At 40.3% G+C, this 17,814-nt stretch overlaps 1 protein-coding gene across 1 annotated transcript in view; it reads right to left on the reverse strand.

Annotated features, from left to right (window-relative positions):
• PEX3 (peroxisomal biogenesis factor 3) overlaps positions 1–17,814 on the reverse strand; it is a 22,385-nt gene continuing 4,571 nt past the window's right edge. Inside the window, exons 2-12 of the mRNA XM_061471699.1 lie at positions 14,460–14,591; positions 12,442–12,523; positions 7,143–7,186; positions 5,852–5,976; positions 4,446–4,512; positions 4,291–4,345; positions 3,870–4,026; positions 2,682–2,752; positions 1,777–1,899; positions 528–624; positions 1–143 (exon numbers count right to left, since the gene is read on the reverse strand). Coding sequence (XP_061327683.1) covers positions 60–143; positions 528–624; positions 1,777–1,899; positions 2,682–2,752; positions 3,870–4,026; positions 4,291–4,345; positions 4,446–4,512; positions 5,852–5,976; positions 7,143–7,186; positions 12,442–12,523; positions 14,460–14,591 — 1,037 coding nt within the window. The 3' untranslated portion in view covers positions 1–59. The remainder of the gene's footprint in view (positions 144–527; positions 625–1,776; positions 1,900–2,681; positions 2,753–3,869; positions 4,027–4,290; positions 4,346–4,445; positions 4,513–5,851; positions 5,977–7,142; positions 7,187–12,441; positions 12,524–14,459; positions 14,592–17,814) is intronic.

Raw genomic sequence — 17,814 nt, forward strand, 5'->3', positions numbered from 1 at the left:
AGTAGTCACAAGGGATTTATTATATATACACACACAATCTCTCCCTATGAGTGTGCAGTTCATTTCTCTAGTTGCTGCGGGGTACTAAAAGCTTCATAAACATTAGCAGCAAAATCTTTCACTTGTTCCATCATCAACAGGTCCTGGAAGAAAGTTAAAGAATAAATGTTCTCAAACACATCCAGCACTATTCTGGTTTTGCTGCAGTACATAATTCATTATGAGAAAAGCACCTGGCACTCCCACATAGGCCTAACTCAAATTTCTTCCTTAAGCAAGCTTTATGAGCAAAACTGCAAGTAGAAGCAAGAGACCTTTTTGTGCTTCTGCACAGGTTAGCAGAGGGAAGAGGTTCTAGAAAAATACCATATTTTTGGAAGATAAAAATTTACAAAAGGTTACACCAATTGTTTCTACTTTATTTTACAGCCACTGAAATGAAACAGTATGAAGCACACTGTGAAAAAGAAATATACAATGTTCAGTTCTGACTTTTACTTGAGATTTTAAATAAGCAAGGTTCTTACCTGAACAAAGTGACTGGGTGTTTCACTGCATACTGAATGGATCTGTCCATTGATGATTGGAATTATCTTGGCTAAAGGAAGACTGACACTAGAAAGACTAGACAAGAACAAAAATATTGACCTAGATCTGACGTTAGTAAAGCCACTAAAATAGGATCATTATAATCCTAATTACTACTTCAAAAGTAACAGTTGAAGAGCTGCAAAGTAAAACGTACCGATGAAGGTTTCCTTCTCTTATTAAGCCTTTCATTTAATACAGAGAAATACCAGAGTGAATTTCAGCTGGTGGTCTTGTTACACATAGCTTTACACATGCTTCTCATGCAACAGAAGAATGGGTTAGCCAGAGTCTTTACATGTTTATGTATGTAAACAGATGTGCTGGTCTACAGTCTCATGCTGTTTCAAACTCTAAACCAGGCTTAGGATAGACAACTGAACTAAAGCCTCTGGGATACTTTAAGTGATGTAAATAGTAGATATTAAAATAAAACCATTACTCTCAGAGCCATCAGTTATTACAATAAACATAAAACCAATTATTATTCAAGGTTTTAACATTTTAGAAACCAAATTTCAATGATTTGAACTCTGCTTTTGGATTTTTGACACTCTTACTGCACTGTAACTTATCTTCAGAATAAACGCTCTTTTTAAGCGGTCTTCTAGGAAGGAGGCACAATATCCTGAATGTTAACATCCTTCTTCCAGCACACCAGCGAATAACCTAAAGCTCCATAGATGCGTTAGGCTACATGTATTTGGAGAGTCATGGTAATGCCACTGTCCTTGAAAACTGCAGTAACTAGCAGCCAGAGACTGGGGCGTAGAGCTTCTCTGCTCCAGGCAGGGGAACACCACCCTCCTCAGTGCCTCAGAGCAGAGGTACTGCAGTACAGCTTTGAGCAGTCACCACCAGCGAGGTAAATCCTCCTTAGCTACAAAGGCAGTTTGCCTGCACAGTGCTCAGGAGAAAAGGGAAAGGTAGAGATCTTCTGATTCCTACTTTAAGATCTGCAGGTAATGGTGGGAAAGACACCTTACATAAATTCTAGGAAGAAACACACAATACCCCTAGCTGTCGACTTGACCGAAGTGAGGAGATTGCGTTTATTCTTGACGAGCATAGAAGCAGAATTGTTTCTAACATGGGAACTTCAAGTAGAAAGGAAAAATCACTGTGAGCCTTTTTTGGAACTCACTGTGAACTCAAAGCAAGTGAACCACAACAAAAGAAAACATTTACCTATTTACAGAGCTGCTCTGAGAAAGGTCCTGTTCAGTAGGTCTAAAAAACTCTGCCATATTGTCCAGCAATCGACTGAATCCTCTGTTTAAACACGTGCTCAAAACTGTACTGAAGTCTGGACTGGAAAAAAAATAATAAAAAAATAAAATGTCTGATTCCTGGGATTTATTTTTTTTTTTAAATTAAAAACCCTGGAAGTGTTCAGTGCTACAGATGTCCCTGTCCCTCCCACATGGAAAGATGTATGACCCTGACAGAAGGCCACCAGCACAGCCACCTCAAGAAAGACCAGCTCCCCAGCAGACCAATCAACACCCTAAGATCCGCCGTAAGACTGTTAAACCCTAGGTAAATCTAAAGCATTTCTCCCTCTTACTGAGTAACAGCATAAGAAGGACTTAATCGCATCCTTATATGCCCCAGACCTCTAGCAGTTAAATTGTAAGCTTGGCATTTGACACAATTCTCTCCTATTCCATGTTTCTTACAGAAGCCTCACTTCAGCAGCACTCCAGTGAAAGGATGCACACACTCACTCAAAGCCATGCATTAAACAAATTCTGTTAAGCCCAAACCGTTTTAATTTTATCAAAGCAGTAAATCCAATAAAATGACCCTCAATTTACACTGCTTTAGCAGAAGAGAAGTACTGCTCTGTTTCTGCATGACTACAGGAAAGGCAAGGAAGAGGTAAGGGGGAAGTACATCCTGGTCATCACATTAAGGCAGGATTATTTCTAATAAATTTGGAAAATCCCAGCCTACAATTAGTGAATATAAAAACAATGCAGCCAAGTGGTCACATTTCAGAAGTGAGACTTGGCAGGTTCTCGTATGAAAGTAATCTTACATAAACAATAGTGAGGAGGAGTTTAATATGAATACAGGATATTGCTCTATACCTTTCTAACATATCTCTAGTTTCATTAAGCAATTTAATTGTAGCAACGTCTCTTTCTGTGAGTCCACAGGCCTAAAAAAACAAAGACACTGTTTAGTAAGACATCCATTTGCAACTGTAAGAATAAGAGTAGAAGCAGAAGAGTTTTGTATTGGGGAATTAAGATGCGTAAGTCAAATCTACTGAAAAGATTTACTGTCACGAATCGGTTTGTGATTTATGTTCTGATTTTCATTTTAAGTGGTCACTGCAGGGTTTTTCACCTTAAAAATAGTATTAGCAGGAAATACCAGACTGATTACGCAAAGTATTTTTTTCCCCCACTTCTGACCTCCAAAACTGAAATAAACCCTGCATATCAGCTTCAGTTAAAGGTATAAAAAGTTAAAGCATGGTGAGGCACTGGAATGGGTTGCCCAGGGAAGTTGTGAATGCTCCATCCCTGGCAGTGTTCAAGGCCAGGTTGGACAGAGCCTTGGGTGACATGGTTTAGTGTGAGATGTCCCTGCCCATGGCAGGGGGGTTGAAACCAGATGATCCTGAGGTCCTTTCCAGCTCTAACTATTCTATGATTCTATGATAAGTGCATGTATTCACACACTGAAGCCTAAGTTTCTTCTTTATATTAGCATAATACCATGTTAAGAATGAGTTTTTCCAACTTACGGTGTGGATAGAGACAAACACCTTTAGAAAATTTAGCAAATCACTTTAACCTTACCACTGAGATTAGATACACTTTCTCTTGACTCCTGCTCATTTTCCAGCCCAAAGCACTAAAGTATTCCAGCACACCATCACCTCCCTGTACAGTGGCCAAGATGCTACAGCTGTCCCTCATCTTTGCTAGTACACGAGTGCCAGCTAAAGCAATTTAGCTTAGGGCTCAGTTAAGCTGCACTGTGTTACAGAGCACATCCCAGGCTAAATGAAGTAATGGGGCTGAGTTTCTGAGCTCAAAGATGGCATTCCAAGGTTGATGCTTGTTTTCAATCACATCTGAAAAAAAGTACAACTTTGCCTCAATTAAAGAGATAACGTCACAACTTATGCAGGAAGAAGCATCGCCCGTTACTGAAGATACAGGTGCTGTGGTACAACTGGAGGGCCATTATGCACCCTTCCTCCCCAGAACAAACGAGCAATGCAGATGGAAAAAAAGGTAGCTGAAAGAAACTGAAACAGGTACCTGTGTAGCCAAGGGGGTTTCTTCATCTGGCATCAGATAATGACATAAGGGAGAGTAAGGTGCAGTGTGATCTGAATCTTTATGTTCTACTACATTCCTGATATCTTTAAGTTTCTGTTCCAGCTCCAGAAGAGATAGGGTGTGCTTAAGGGAAATACTGGAAAGGAAGAAGATGACATTAACTGCAAAATTAATAATGATGCTTTTCCTCCTCCTGATAATGTGCTCACAATTAACAGGATCCCAGTCTGTTATATTGGTTTGCCCCAGCAGATGTAGCCTGCTGTAATAAAAACATTGTTTTGGAAACAGTCAATAAACTTTCCTTTTTTTTTTTTTTTTCTAATAAAACTCATTGTTTTGGTAGCAGTCATTCACAATAAAACTTATAAGCTAACCAGAGAGAAATACAAACTCTTACCTTCCAAAAACTTTGTGCACAGCTTGCTTAACAATAGTTATCAACTCAGTCAGTCCTAAAAGGAGGAAAGTGTCAAAATTATTCTAATGATCTCAAGTCCAGAAAAGCGGTGGAATTTTTTAAGTGTAGCAGCTAGCTTATAATAAGCACCATACCATCCCCTAAAAGGTGCTGAATACTTGATAAATATTGCTGCTGAACTTCAGGGGGAGCCAGTGGTGTCTGTGGAGGAAAAAAAAAAAAGTTTGTGACATGTCAACAGAAGAAAGCAATGCAAAAATAATTTCAAACTGGTTGTGACCAGTTTCCTCCCTCTTTACAGTCCCTTGCAGCAGGTGGATTCCCCCATTCTCAAGCAACTCTCTAGCATCTGACTCTCTTCCTGCCATCAACCCATGAATCTTTAAGTCGTTTTCAATCTCTTCAGTACTATACAGATCTTCCATTTTCAGTGGCACAGAAAAATCTTTCACTTTTAGTTCATACATAGGAAAGTCTCTTTAAAAACTGCATTACAGGTAAAACTAGACCCTCCGTAACCCCCCAAATTAAGCCTAGTGGAACAGGATATTTATGTCTAACCCTAACAAAGGCTTTTCTGATGTAAGTTTTCCAGAACTGAGACAGGATGATGCCAGTTTGCTCCAGAGGAATGCCTCAAGGCTTGGCCACATCAACTCATTTCTCTATTGGAAAAATAACTGAAACACGATTCTAGTCCAAACTCATCTTGCTCTTTTGAAAAAGCTTTTTCAGGTTTTGCAAAGTGAAGCACAACCCCCATCAACCCTGATGAAAGCTTTTCTCAGGCCTGCCTTGCCATGCTGTTCTTTGACTCTCAGAAGGAGCTATCATAGGGGGACAGATGCAAATTAATCGAAGTTTGTATCCATTATTTTTAGACAGGCTGTCCAATGATTTGAAGATCTTACTCTCTACAAGGGGTATTTGCGTACTGTGGGATTCACTTATTTTTATTGAGCAGTGAGAGTTACAGAACATAAACAAAACGCAAGTCTTCTGCCTTGCTTGGCCCCACCAACAGACGTTCACATAGATGGCCTTTGGGAGTTACAAAAAAAATACCAAAATTTCAAAGACAACCTTTTTCTTCTACAGGAAAATCTGACTTGGGGAATGTATGTGCTAGGAAGACCTAAGCACTTGGATACATTAGCATGAGTGATCCATGCATATGTACTTATATACATGCGCATGGATCATTCACACACTATTACTGTTTCACACAAAAATAAAGCAAAGAAGTTATTTTATATTGGTGTTTAGGTATGAATTGACCTTCTTTTTTTAAGCAATACAAATGCAGACAAAAGTACTCTTCAATATTGCTAGCATTTTGTTAAGCAATAGTGTCACCAAATCATCCAAATCTAGAGGCTATTAAAATACATCAAGTAGCTTACTTTCAGTAATACTTCCATATCTCCCACTCTTACAAGAACTCTTGGTTTCATTCTAATACTCCTGTGCTATGCCCTTTTTAATCTTTCCCTTCCAAGAAAGCGGATGTTCTACTTTTGAAACAAAACAAGAAACTTACTGTGCCATTTTTGCAGAGTGCAGCATTATCTAGGTAGATGTAACCACCAATAATATTTAACTGGACTCTCAAAAGAACTACGAGCATACAGGTACTATATACAGCTACAATGCTTCTTGTGAAACCTGGAAAAGAGCCAACAAAATAACTTCAGTCAAAGAATGAAGGGTAAGCCAAGGAGGGAGAACACTCTCCAAGTCTCAAGTAGTGCTGGTGATTTTTAAGTACAGTCACATTTCACTCACTGATTGTCACAACACATCTTTTTACAACACACACCCAAGATGACCATGAGTCTAATACTTGCTGGAGCTACATCTAAAGTGTCCCATTTAAAGTTCTATATTAACATCATTTTTCATATTACAAGTTGTTCCAGAAGGAAAATGGGTATGCTGTGAAATCATCTTTCTTTGTTAGGCCAGGAAATACATGCCATATGTTAGCCCTCATCATGGAACTGAGACACAGAAGGAATAACAGGAGCTTGGGAAGAAAGCTACCTAAAGCAGGAGCAGCTAGTACCTATAGCAAGAAAATTAAAATGAGCATCAGCTACCAGGCACTAGGCAAGAGAGGATGTGTGGCAAAAGTGACGTGAATAAATATGGATGAGTGCTGAAGAGCACAGAAAGAAAGGAGACAGGTTAAAAGCAGGATCTGTAAAAGTGGTGTGAAAAGGGGAAACAAAACAAAGAGCAGACAAAACCAGGGAGGTGGCAGGGATAACAAATGGTACCGAGGAATCAAAACTAGTAAAAAAAGCTCAGTAGTATTTCACTGCAAAATTATTTGACCTCCCTATTTTTCATTCCCTTCCACTGCTATTTCTTCTTCCTTTCCGAGATGAACTAAGGTGTCCATAACCACTGTGATGGTGGTTCTCTTCAACAGGCCGGAAAAGAGGAAACTGCTGGCCATGTAAAGGCTGGCCAACATTCTGATCAATGCTTTCTGTTAGGTTCAACAGAACTTTCTTAAAAGCCAGGTTGATTTTTCTGTGATGGCACAGAAATACCTCACAAAGTTTCCTTGATTAAGGTAACATGAAGGCCAATAAAACTCTTCACCTTCATCTCTGGGCTTCCAAGTCCCCTCAGGGCTATGGAAAATTCCTGCATGAGGAGGTGGGTTTTTTTTGGAGGGGGAAGGTTTGCCAGGTAGTGTGTTACACTATCTTCATATCTATTGAAACAACAACCCAGTGTAAAGTCTACTTTTTAAAGGGTGTGAAAGACATTTTAGATTTATGCTAAATATTATGAAGATGGAATCTTTCATTTCCACTTACTTATTATCTTTAAATCCTCCCATATTTCTAACTTGTTTGCTGGCCTGTAGGAAAAATAAATAGGAATATTAAACATTTAAAAGTATATTTTCCTGGGAAATAAATAAGTATGTTAAATGAAATAGCAGTGCTTTAAGGCGAACTCATTTAGCTACCGTAATTATTCAGATCAGATTCATGTCTACACTGATTTGCCTCATTCAAGAAAGCAGCATATAAATCATACAATATGAAGTCACAGGAAAGAGATACAAATTTTAATCAATAAATGTAGCATTTAGTCATGACATTTATACACTTACATTACCAATTTTGAGTTAAACTATGCTAAGTGGTCAGAAAAAGCCCACTGATGGTACACACCGGTCCTTTCTGAGGCTTTCATCCCCCTGTACGTTTAGACCTCGGTTCAGCAGGGCTTCCTATATCTACCTGTGCACAAGTGCAGGGTCAGAATTTCTATTTCCTACCTTCTTGCAAGATTTACCATTGCCTGATGTAGTTTTAAAGTTCAGATTTGATCATCAAACCAAAGTGATCATGATCATCTGTGGAAGTCTTGTGCCATCCACACAAGCACAAGTTGATCTTCTTGTGTTGAGGCAGGTTTACTTCTTTTACCTGACCAATTCCGAAAATTTTATACATTCTGCAGTCAAAAGAGTAAGACTGTAGATTGCACAGATACACCTGAACTGCCTAAGGTACACTGCAGATTTAGAACTACAATCCGGAGGTAAAGTTAGCAACATAGCTGCACTAGCAGAGATAAGACTAACCATGCAAAAGGCTTCATCAGACATTCTTGCCTGTTAAGCACTGTCAGAAAAGAAAAGCTACTCTACATTTGCCATGGAAGAAACATTGCAAAAGTCACTTAGAGAAACATTTGGTAATGTCTTAGGATCAGAATTAACACTTAAATATTTAGGGCAGGTAGTTCAGATTAACCCACACTTTATAGTAACCTAGTTTATAAAAAAATAATATCCTTTTCACGAGGAATAATTTCTTTAAAGGCACAACTTGTGCACTTTGGCATTAGTTTAACCTGTAGGCAGGAGGACACAAATATAGCCCCTCCTCCAGGTTATCAGTTCTTGAGAAGCAGACAGGTTAAACTGCACGTTGTTAACTGTCCGGGAGTTTGCTGCATCATTGCCTCTTTTCTTTTTCTTTTTCCTGCCACCGTGATGCTGCTTAGGTGACAGCCCATAAAGCTTGTGGTTGCACTACCCCTCTTCGCTTTTTCAGTTAGCAGTTCTTATTTCAACCGATCTATCTATTCCTCCAAGCCTTGGATTCACCCCCAGGTTACCTTAAACATACTAAGCAAGGCTCCTACCATGCACCCACTGTGTTGCAGGTGCTCTTTAGGCTTTGTCTGTGGTGTCTCTACAAACTGCCTCAATACCTCAATAGATTGAGAGGTTGGGTTTTGGTTTGTTGTTTGTTTTTTTTTTGTTTGTTTTGTTCTTTTTTTTTTTTTCCCCAAAAGTCCCTCACCCTGCTTTGCACAGCTACAAACGCCGGCCTGCTCAGCAGCAGCTATAAAAGCCTGCCTGCTCCGCAGCAGCTACAGCTGCCTGCCTGCTTCAGCAGCAGCCATAAATACCTGCCGGCAACCGCACTTTTGCATTAACCCTTTCTTGCCCGAAATGTTAAACTGCTACCGGTTAAAAACTTTTACATGAACCCAACAACAAAAAATACACAGAACACCGTCTGCCCTCAACACACACACACACACGTATGGGATCCCACAAGCACCCTCCACACAACTACAATATTTGAAGCACAAAAATCCAGACAACCATTACTCCCGCTACAGTCCCACGTACAGAACGTGGCACAAGGACCCTGTGGAGACTAACAGGAAACCAGCTCCGAGAAGCATCATTGCAGTGGGAGGTGGCAGGCTCATCCTTAGCGGGCGTTCCCGCAGAGGTTCTGCCTCCCCCACAGCGCATGAGGCTTGGGCTTTTATACTGACCAAAATGCACACTCATTCCGACACAGGTGGCCAGCCTATGTTGGAAGAAGTGGCCAGCAATATCTATAAAGGTCTCCAAAGGTCGACAGAAACGTGGACATACTTATATTTACCAACTTCTAGTACACGAGTATCACAGAGAGACTGCATCAAATGAGTTGTATAGGGGGTCCCAAGTCCACGATCTGTCACAGTATGCCCAATAGCCCTGATAAGAGCATAAGAGAGACCTTCCCACCACCAGAAAAAAAAAAAAAAAAAAATCACACAATACGTCTGTATCCCACGCTGATCTCGCTTCCCTGAAGGTTTGGGGGAGGGGGGCGTGGGGGTGGGGGGGTCTTTTTTTTGGGTTTTGGTTTTTTTTGTTTTTTGTTTGTTTATTTTAACGTAAGAAAGGTTGCTCCCTTCACTTTAAGAAGGACTGAAAACATCCATAAAACAGGTGTCCTAAGCTCAAATTTCAATTCATTCAATCACTGACAAGGGGGGTGTCCTGGAGCAGTGCTGACTCTTCACCCATCGAGCTGGCACCCACCACAAACCGGAATCTGTAATTTACACACATATAACCTCGACCAGTCAGTTTTACTTCTGCAGGACCTTTCCAAATGCCGGTTTCCAAATCCTTGTACTGGACCAGAATACCCGGAGTTTTAGTCATATAACCTGAACCTAATGCCTGACCATGTATTATAGCAAGGGGATCATTAAAGTCTCCTGTCAATCGCAAAAAAAATCATAACATATGGGTTAAAATCCTCTTATACTCAAGCTGTATATGTGGTCACCGCTTGTCAGGCCTCCTTAACTATTTTGAGATCAAAAGCTTCCCACTCTTTACCCCCTGCTGTGTAGTAAACACAGGATATGCAGAGAGGCCCACTGCAGAAAATTCACCTGTAATAACTGCATCTTTGATTAACCCATGCCAACAATGCACAGGATTTGTGCCCCCTGATACCTCTCCCACCCCCTCCCCTGATTGCCTTCTTTAAGGAAGGGGTTCTGTGGAGGACAAGGTGGAGGCGCCGATGGAGATGTCTCAATCAACTGTTGCAGCTAAGCGTCTCCAAGGCCAGTGAGTAGTTGCTGATGAGCCAAGCAGACCGACCCGGGAGACAAAGAGTCAGAGTCTGGAAGCAGAGGATATAAATCTGGCTCGGATTCAGGGGACTTGGAGTCTGATCCTGGGTCGAACTCAGGGTCTCCGTTGTTCGCAGCTATGTCCTTCTTGTCAGGTGTCTCTTGTTCGGTATGTGCCCATCTGCGGACCTGGCTCTTGCTTTCATCGGATCGGGGCGTTGATTTTTTCGGTGCCGTTCCAGGTACCACAGGAGGTGCAAAAGTCATAGCCGCAGCACTATGATGGGGGTTAGGGGAGACAGCCCCTTCTGGAGCTGTGGCAGCAAATACAGAAGCTGCTGCCGCCCTTTCCAATTTCATCTCTGTCAAAGTCTCAAACACCAGTCTCCAAAGTGTACAGTGTTTCTGTGCATCTTTGGTCCCTTTACTAACCTCGCGATCACGGGACCACTTCAACAGCCTCTGTAAGGCAGCACTATCATATTGCAGTCCTCTCTTTAGAGAGAATGTGTTGGAGGAGCTTCACCACCGCCTGTTCCTCTTTGGATAGCAAGTGCCCTATCTCCTCCCTGGCCGCTCACCTGATCAGGGCGAGATTCCCGAAGTTTTGCAGACATCTGACTTCCCAGCGCCGGGGCAGTGCTGAATTTCGGCTGGCTCTCCGCCCCCTCCTTTTCGTCGGACCTTCAAACTCGTCTTCGTTGAGTTACCGATCGGAGGGTCCCTGTTCGGGCACCACTTGTTGACGCGGGAGTCACGGACAACGCAGAGACGATCAATGTGATCAAGCGATTGCCAAATTTATTACAAAGCCTTAACTCCTTATATACTATTTCTTACATGCACTTACAGTTATTTGGCATATTATGATTGGATACATGTCTTGAAGACCCTTAGTGACTTAACTTATAATTGGTTAAGCACAGGTGTGAGAACTTGACCTTGAAAGCTTGCCAACAGTCCACAGTTCTCATTAACTCAGTGAATTCCAGCTTCTTCTTATCTTGCTTGCCTAAGCTTCTTCGGGCCTCTCATGGCCTTGCTGTATCTTTCAGGTTTATTCAGAGTTTACGTACTAATTATGCATTCTCCCATGAGCACTGTCTCCACAAGTTTTAAAATGTAAGGGAGCGAACAAACTTTAAGTTAGCTTACCTAAGCCATAACACGATCTGTAACATAGATCCATAACATGGTGAGGCATAACATAGATAATTTGAGAAAGAGGAATCTTCAGGGACATTGAGAAAGGTAAATCTCCACATCTACTATTTTGTGTATTCAACAGCAAGGGCTCTAAAAGGTCTTGTTGTTTGGAGTAAATACTATTCAATTACAGTTACAAATTTTCAGATAATCTATTATAAAAGCATCATTCTGGCTGTAATTCCCACTTTAAGCAGCACGTTCTGTTGCCTTGTGTTTTTGCTGAAACAAGACAATGCCTATATAGATAATCTATTAAATGCTGGACAGCTGAAGTTACAGCTATGTAAGCAAGCTAGTGGGAAGCAAACCAGAGGCAGTCTAGACTGAGTCAGAAACCCTGTGTTAACTGCCCACACAACACTTTTACTCTGTGACAAATGCCAAGTGGCTTACTCTACTTTTAAGGTATACTATGATGCACTTCACGATTTTAAAAATATGCTATTTGTTTCCGCAGCCACAAGGAAACCAGAGGTGTTTTCTGACCAGGGAGCACTCTGCTTAATGTCTGACATGTCCCTATTTGTTCTACTTCAAAAAAAGGGAAAAAAATACATTACTTCTCATAGCTTATATGCATTTGCAATTTCATCCTGGATATTTTCCATTACTACTCATGTCTAACCTTGATGAGATTACATAAACATTTTTTACAAACACAACATCAACACCTTAGTCAAGATACTCTGGCCTGTTTAAGAGAGAACTACATCCTTTTACCTGCCTATGTTATAAGCACTTCAACAAAACCCATGGCTCTCAATGCAGCATCTTAAAGCAAGCATTATTTCCTGTCATGTCTGGAAGATGCCAGCCATATCTATCAAAATAGATCCAACATGACACAAAATATTTATGCAGTGATTTCAAAATACTTCAAGACCAGTGAGTCAATGGGACACAGAACCAAAATCTTGCAAGCTCCCTACATTATAAATAATTTGAGAAAACCCAAAAATATCTTGTGCTCAAAACAAGTGATCTTTAACACAATTAACAAAACAGTCTTACCTATTTTTAAGAAGAGATGTGAGATTCTCAGAATTTAATTGATGCATTAAGGCATCCCTCAGTGTTGGAAGCATTGACAGCACTGTTATTAAAAACAAAACAAAACTGTCAACATCAAAATAATCATCATAAACCTATGCCCAGCTCTCATTCAACAGATGCTCTAATGTAAATACCATTGCTCAACAGGCAAAGCTTGGAGGACAAGCAGAATATGAAACCCTGGGAATCCTCTGAAGTGCAGCCTCCTGTCTGCCTCTGATAAGCTGGGGCACAATGCTGCCCTTACGCTGCTATATGTCTCTGTTGGCTCTAGCTCAGATATGGGCTTACATCCTGCATATACAAGCCTTCAACACCCCTCAAGAAAATCTGGTGAAAATCTACACTGTCGCATTTTTCCAAATGAGAAGATCTGAGGTTTGGGTTTTTTCCAACAAGAGAAGCACAGAAAGGTATGTATTAAACAGAAGAAAGCTGGTAGGAAAAAAATCCTTATTTTCAGAATATTCAATGTCCAATCTGCTGTTAAATGATGGGAACAGGAAATGAAAAATAACCATGCACAGAACATAATAAATACTATGAGCAAAGTATGAAAAATCTTGACAAGAACGCATGCTCCCAGATGGAAGGTACTTTGTACAAAAAAGAGCAAACAAAAACCTAGCCCTTGCAGTAAAATTAAACCCAGAACTATCAAATGGAAAAGATTAACCTGAAATACCAATCACTGCACAGAAAGCATTTGCAGCCACCCAAGAAGCCATTACAAATTTCAACAGGAAAAGAAAATGCTGCCCGGATTGTATTATGGAAATAATTTTGAGTGGCCTATATTTAAAAAAATGACAAGGATTTTGTTGAACTCTGCTCCACCATCTCCTCTCCAAAAAATCCAAAGACCACTAATAGGTAATGTAAATACTGTCATATTGTAACATACGTATTGTTGTAATATAAATACTTCCACTTTTTGCTCCCCAGCTAGTCAGGTAACTTTTAACTGTTAAAATACAGGGAACTAATGGGCTGACATGCTTCTTATTTGTAAATCAAAACATACCCACCAAGCTCTCTGTGTGAAGCTTACTAACAACATGCTGTAATGAATAAAATAAACCTGCTGTAAATTCAGTATTGTTTGAATCTAGGTGCTGTGTCACACCTCAATAGCACACACAGTTTAGGGAAATACGCAAAGGTCCTGAACTGACGAAAAGTTGTAACCTGCATGTGTAGCTGCATGCATTATAGAGGACTCCTAGGGTTCTATATGACCCCTACAAATCCTGTCAATCCTCTGTTCTTCAGGTTGTTTGCATTATGCAAAACTGCTCTATCTATGCACTTGTCCTGGTTTAAGCCCAGCTGGTAACTCAGAACCACACAGCTGCTCAATCATTCCCCCCTGCCTTCCTCCCCCAGCTCCAGGAAAGATGGGGAGGAGAACTGAAAGAATGTAACTCCCATGGGTTGAGATAAGAACAGTCCAGTAACTAAGGTATAACACAAACCACTGCTGCTACCACTAATAATAATAATGATAAGGGAAATAACAAGGGAGAGAATACAACCACTCACCACCTGCTGACCGATACACAGCCCAACATGAGCAGTGTACCTTCTGAGTTAAATGCCCCCAGTTTATATACTGGGCATGATGTGCCTGGTATGGAATACATCTTTGGCTAGTTTGGGTCAGGTGTCCCATCTCTGCTTCCTCCCGACTTCCCCTCCTCCCTGGCAGAGCATGAGACTCAGAAAGTCCTTGGACAGAGTAAACATTCTGACCAGCAACTAAAACCATCTGTGTTATCAGCACTGTTCCCAGGCTGAAAGTCAAAACCACAGCACTGCACCAGCTACTAAGGAGAAAAATGAGTCCTACTGCTGAACCCAGGACAGCACTAGTATTTAAGATTTTGAATTCACCTACATTTCTTATTCTTCTTCCATCCTGTCATTACGTACTATAAATCCCCAAATCAAGAACAGCAGGTATTTCCTTATCTTACCTGTCATATTGCACGTCCTCTGATTACTTTCAAAATGGTACTGCCTTCGTGCTTGGGCGATGTATTCAGCTGCCTCCCGCTCCTGGATTTCTCTGATTTTCTTCTGCCCATATTTTCCCAGTAAATAGACGCCTGCAGAGAGATTTTCATATCATAAACTGCTTTAAAACTGTAAAGTGGGCCCCTTCAGCCCCTTTGTTTAATTTCAAACAATAAGGGTGCATAGCGTTTTCTGGGGATATGTGGGTCTCGAGTATTTTAGTACCAATTAACACAGTAATACTCAAGAAAGAATGTTTTCAAAATTAACTGCCACTGGTAATGACTTGAATCAGTATAAGAAACTTTTCTGAGAAGAAATATCATGCCTTTCAAAGAAGGCATTCTTTGTACTACTGCAACATGAACAAGTACTGAAGCAAATATTGGGAAGAGAAAAAAATGTAGGATAACAAAGAACAGAGAAATAAACTGTAATGGCTAGAGATCTGGAGAGGGATGAAAATTTTAATTTTTCTTTTTAGAGATCTTTCTAAAATGAGCAGAAGTTGAGATAAAACTCAAGTCTTAAAAATCACAAAATAAAAATGCTAGAGACCAACATTTTCTTCATTTGGCCTTGAATCTTCTGTAGAAGAACCTTGGTTTCAGTGTCCCTCTTATTTCTTACGATGCCTGGTGCCTACTCTCCAACTCCACTATCCTACCCTTACTCCCTCACCACCCTTACTATGAATCTGCATTTTCAGAAAGACCCATGAAAAAAATTCCGCTCTGTATTTCCTCCTCTCCCAACATGCCTCCCTTTCAAGTTTCCAACTGCTCTTCCCGCACCACCACAGGTTCAGAGAATTCTCCAGGCTGCCCACAGCCCTTTCCTCATCTCTGTCCTGCTTTCTTAGCCATTGCTCTAGATACCACTATATATTCTAGACCTACCCTCAGTACTTTTGCCCACTGCCAGCAGCTTTACATTAATTTCTCCTCATCCACCTGGGGCTTCTTATAACACCTCCTGCATATCAACTTCATTTGCTGCCTCCTGTAGACACTGGTAGCAGCAGTTACCTATTTAGGTGCAAAACAAGCTCCCTCCTTGTTCTCTCATGAAAGAATTCCAGTGGTTGAGGGTCGGTGAGGAGTTACAAGGAAGGAACAAACCCAAGCAGAAAATACTATTGTGCAAATTGACCATCTTCTGTCTACTGGGGAGCAATCTCCTAAGGACTGAAACTCCTGCACAGAGCGAAAGCTCTGATGCTGTCAATAATGGGGCACCGAAGAAATCTGGGTATCAAAATAAGTATTTTTTTCCACCAAACACTTTCAAAAGTTGTAAATACAGAGGCACAAAGTTTTCTTCAAAGCTCAATTTTTGAAAAGTTAATATCCGAGTGAGGCATTGAAGAGTTGCTGAATGCTAGCAGTTTTAAAACTGATTTTAAAAGCCCAAATCACCAAAACAATAACAACACCCCAAACCAAACTCCCCAATATTTTTAACTCAGTTACATTGTTAGGTCATTACAACCTTTCAGTACATTCTCCAAAACTATCATCAGGATTTCAAAAGGCTTGTCAATTTTGTGCAATATTTATTGCAAAAAAAAAAGAACCAACCTCCAACTATTCACACCACCACTATGTTTCCTAATAGGCAACTGCAAGCCAGACCAGTTTGGAACAACCACAGGCACTTATATTTATTTCCCAAAAGTCTTGTAAATGCCTTCAGGCTGACCATTTGCCATGTGGAAGACTCACCTCGTTAGATGCAAACTTTATTATCAGGGCTCCATATACAAAAAATGAAATTCAACTACTAAATTATTAACCAGAATGAGACTTAATAGGTAACAATTAGATCACTTTTACCTAAAAAAATATCAATTCCTGCCAAAAAAATCTATTTAGAAAACAACTGCCAGGTTGCTGATTTTTTTTTCCCCCAACAACAATTTTTAGTATTAGCAAATCATTTTGAACACAAGATTTTTCCAATCGTTTTATCCCACCACATTTTTCACATTACATTTACAAATAGTCATTTCTCCAAATTACTATTTTTGCTTATTCCTCCTCCAAACCACACCTCTCCTCCCACCCCTCAGTAAATAAATCCTTTAACTCCAGGTTTTGTGGCAGAAAGGTCATGAATATACACAGGACATAGGCAGACATGCAAACAATCCAAGAAGAATCATGTGCATGCCCTTGAGTGATATGCTGGAGCAGCAGCTTTAAGACTGAGACAACTAATTGCTTAATACTTGATTCTCAGTGTTGTGCAATTACTCTGTACTAAAACCTGCTGTGTCTTGTGAGGGTCCAAAGTAATAGTCATCCAGAAAAATCACCTGTCTAAAATGTTGCAATACCAGCCACCAGTAGTATTATTTCTCCCTCCCCTGAAACAAGCCATAACTTTGGACCATCACTAATAGATGTTATCTATTCCAGTTATCATCCTCATCTTTGGGAATGCAATACATTAGAAGTTAACCAAGGTCAAAGTTACATCATCCACACAGCTTCAGCAAAACCAGTGACTGGATGTCAGGAGCAGATCTCTGGTGCTGAATGGGTTGCGTGTTCCTCTGAGCTGCCTGGAGGATACAGCACCTCACTTGGGAAATTCAGGTCTCACTTGGGATAATGAACTTCTGCCCACTTATCACTCCTGCCTGAATGCAGCAGCAGACTCTTCAAGTCTGTCTTATGGGTTTTTCAAGGAGCTGCCAGCTCAGGAGTTGATCTGCATGTGTGTTCACATTTTACTTTAGAGCAACCATGTGTATCAATGTGGCATTTATTCACAAGACCTGAATATAACAGAGACACTTCAATGAGTCCAGGCTGAATGTATCACATGAAAACACCATCATTTGGAGTTGGAAGCAGGACCAGAGAAAAATCACATCTCAAGAATTGCCATAATGTCAAGTCAGATAATGTACCCATAAGAACCTAACATGACACTTTGAAAGACTCTGTTGTTACAAACAAGAAAAGTAGACACCATCTTTTTAGAACAGCTAATATAACCCTATTTTACCTCTCAGTATAGAATAGAAGGTCTGCAAAATGTGGCAGCATCAGCATTTTATTCATAGCTACTTAAGTAAACTATTGTTTAGATGGAACTTCATACAGTACCTTGCAAATGTTCCATACAAAACCAGGAATTAAGAAAATTCAGCAATAATGAAACTGTCCCAAAGATAATTTCTATGTAAACATTTTTTTTGCCTTCATCAAAATGTGAACTATGCAAACGACTATAGCACCAGCACTTCAGATTCAGAGGGTTTAGAAACAGATGAGTGGTACAAACTAGGATTATATCACTTGATGT

This window comes from Pezoporus flaviventris, unplaced genomic scaffold (genome assembly GCF_033815535.1).
Source record: "Pezoporus flaviventris isolate CSIRO_AGI_PZ_B2104156 unplaced genomic scaffold, CSIRO_AGI_Pfla_v1 ptg000066l, whole genome shotgun sequence".
Classification (NCBI taxonomy): Eukaryota; Metazoa; Chordata; class Aves; order Psittaciformes; family Psittacidae; genus Pezoporus; species Pezoporus flaviventris.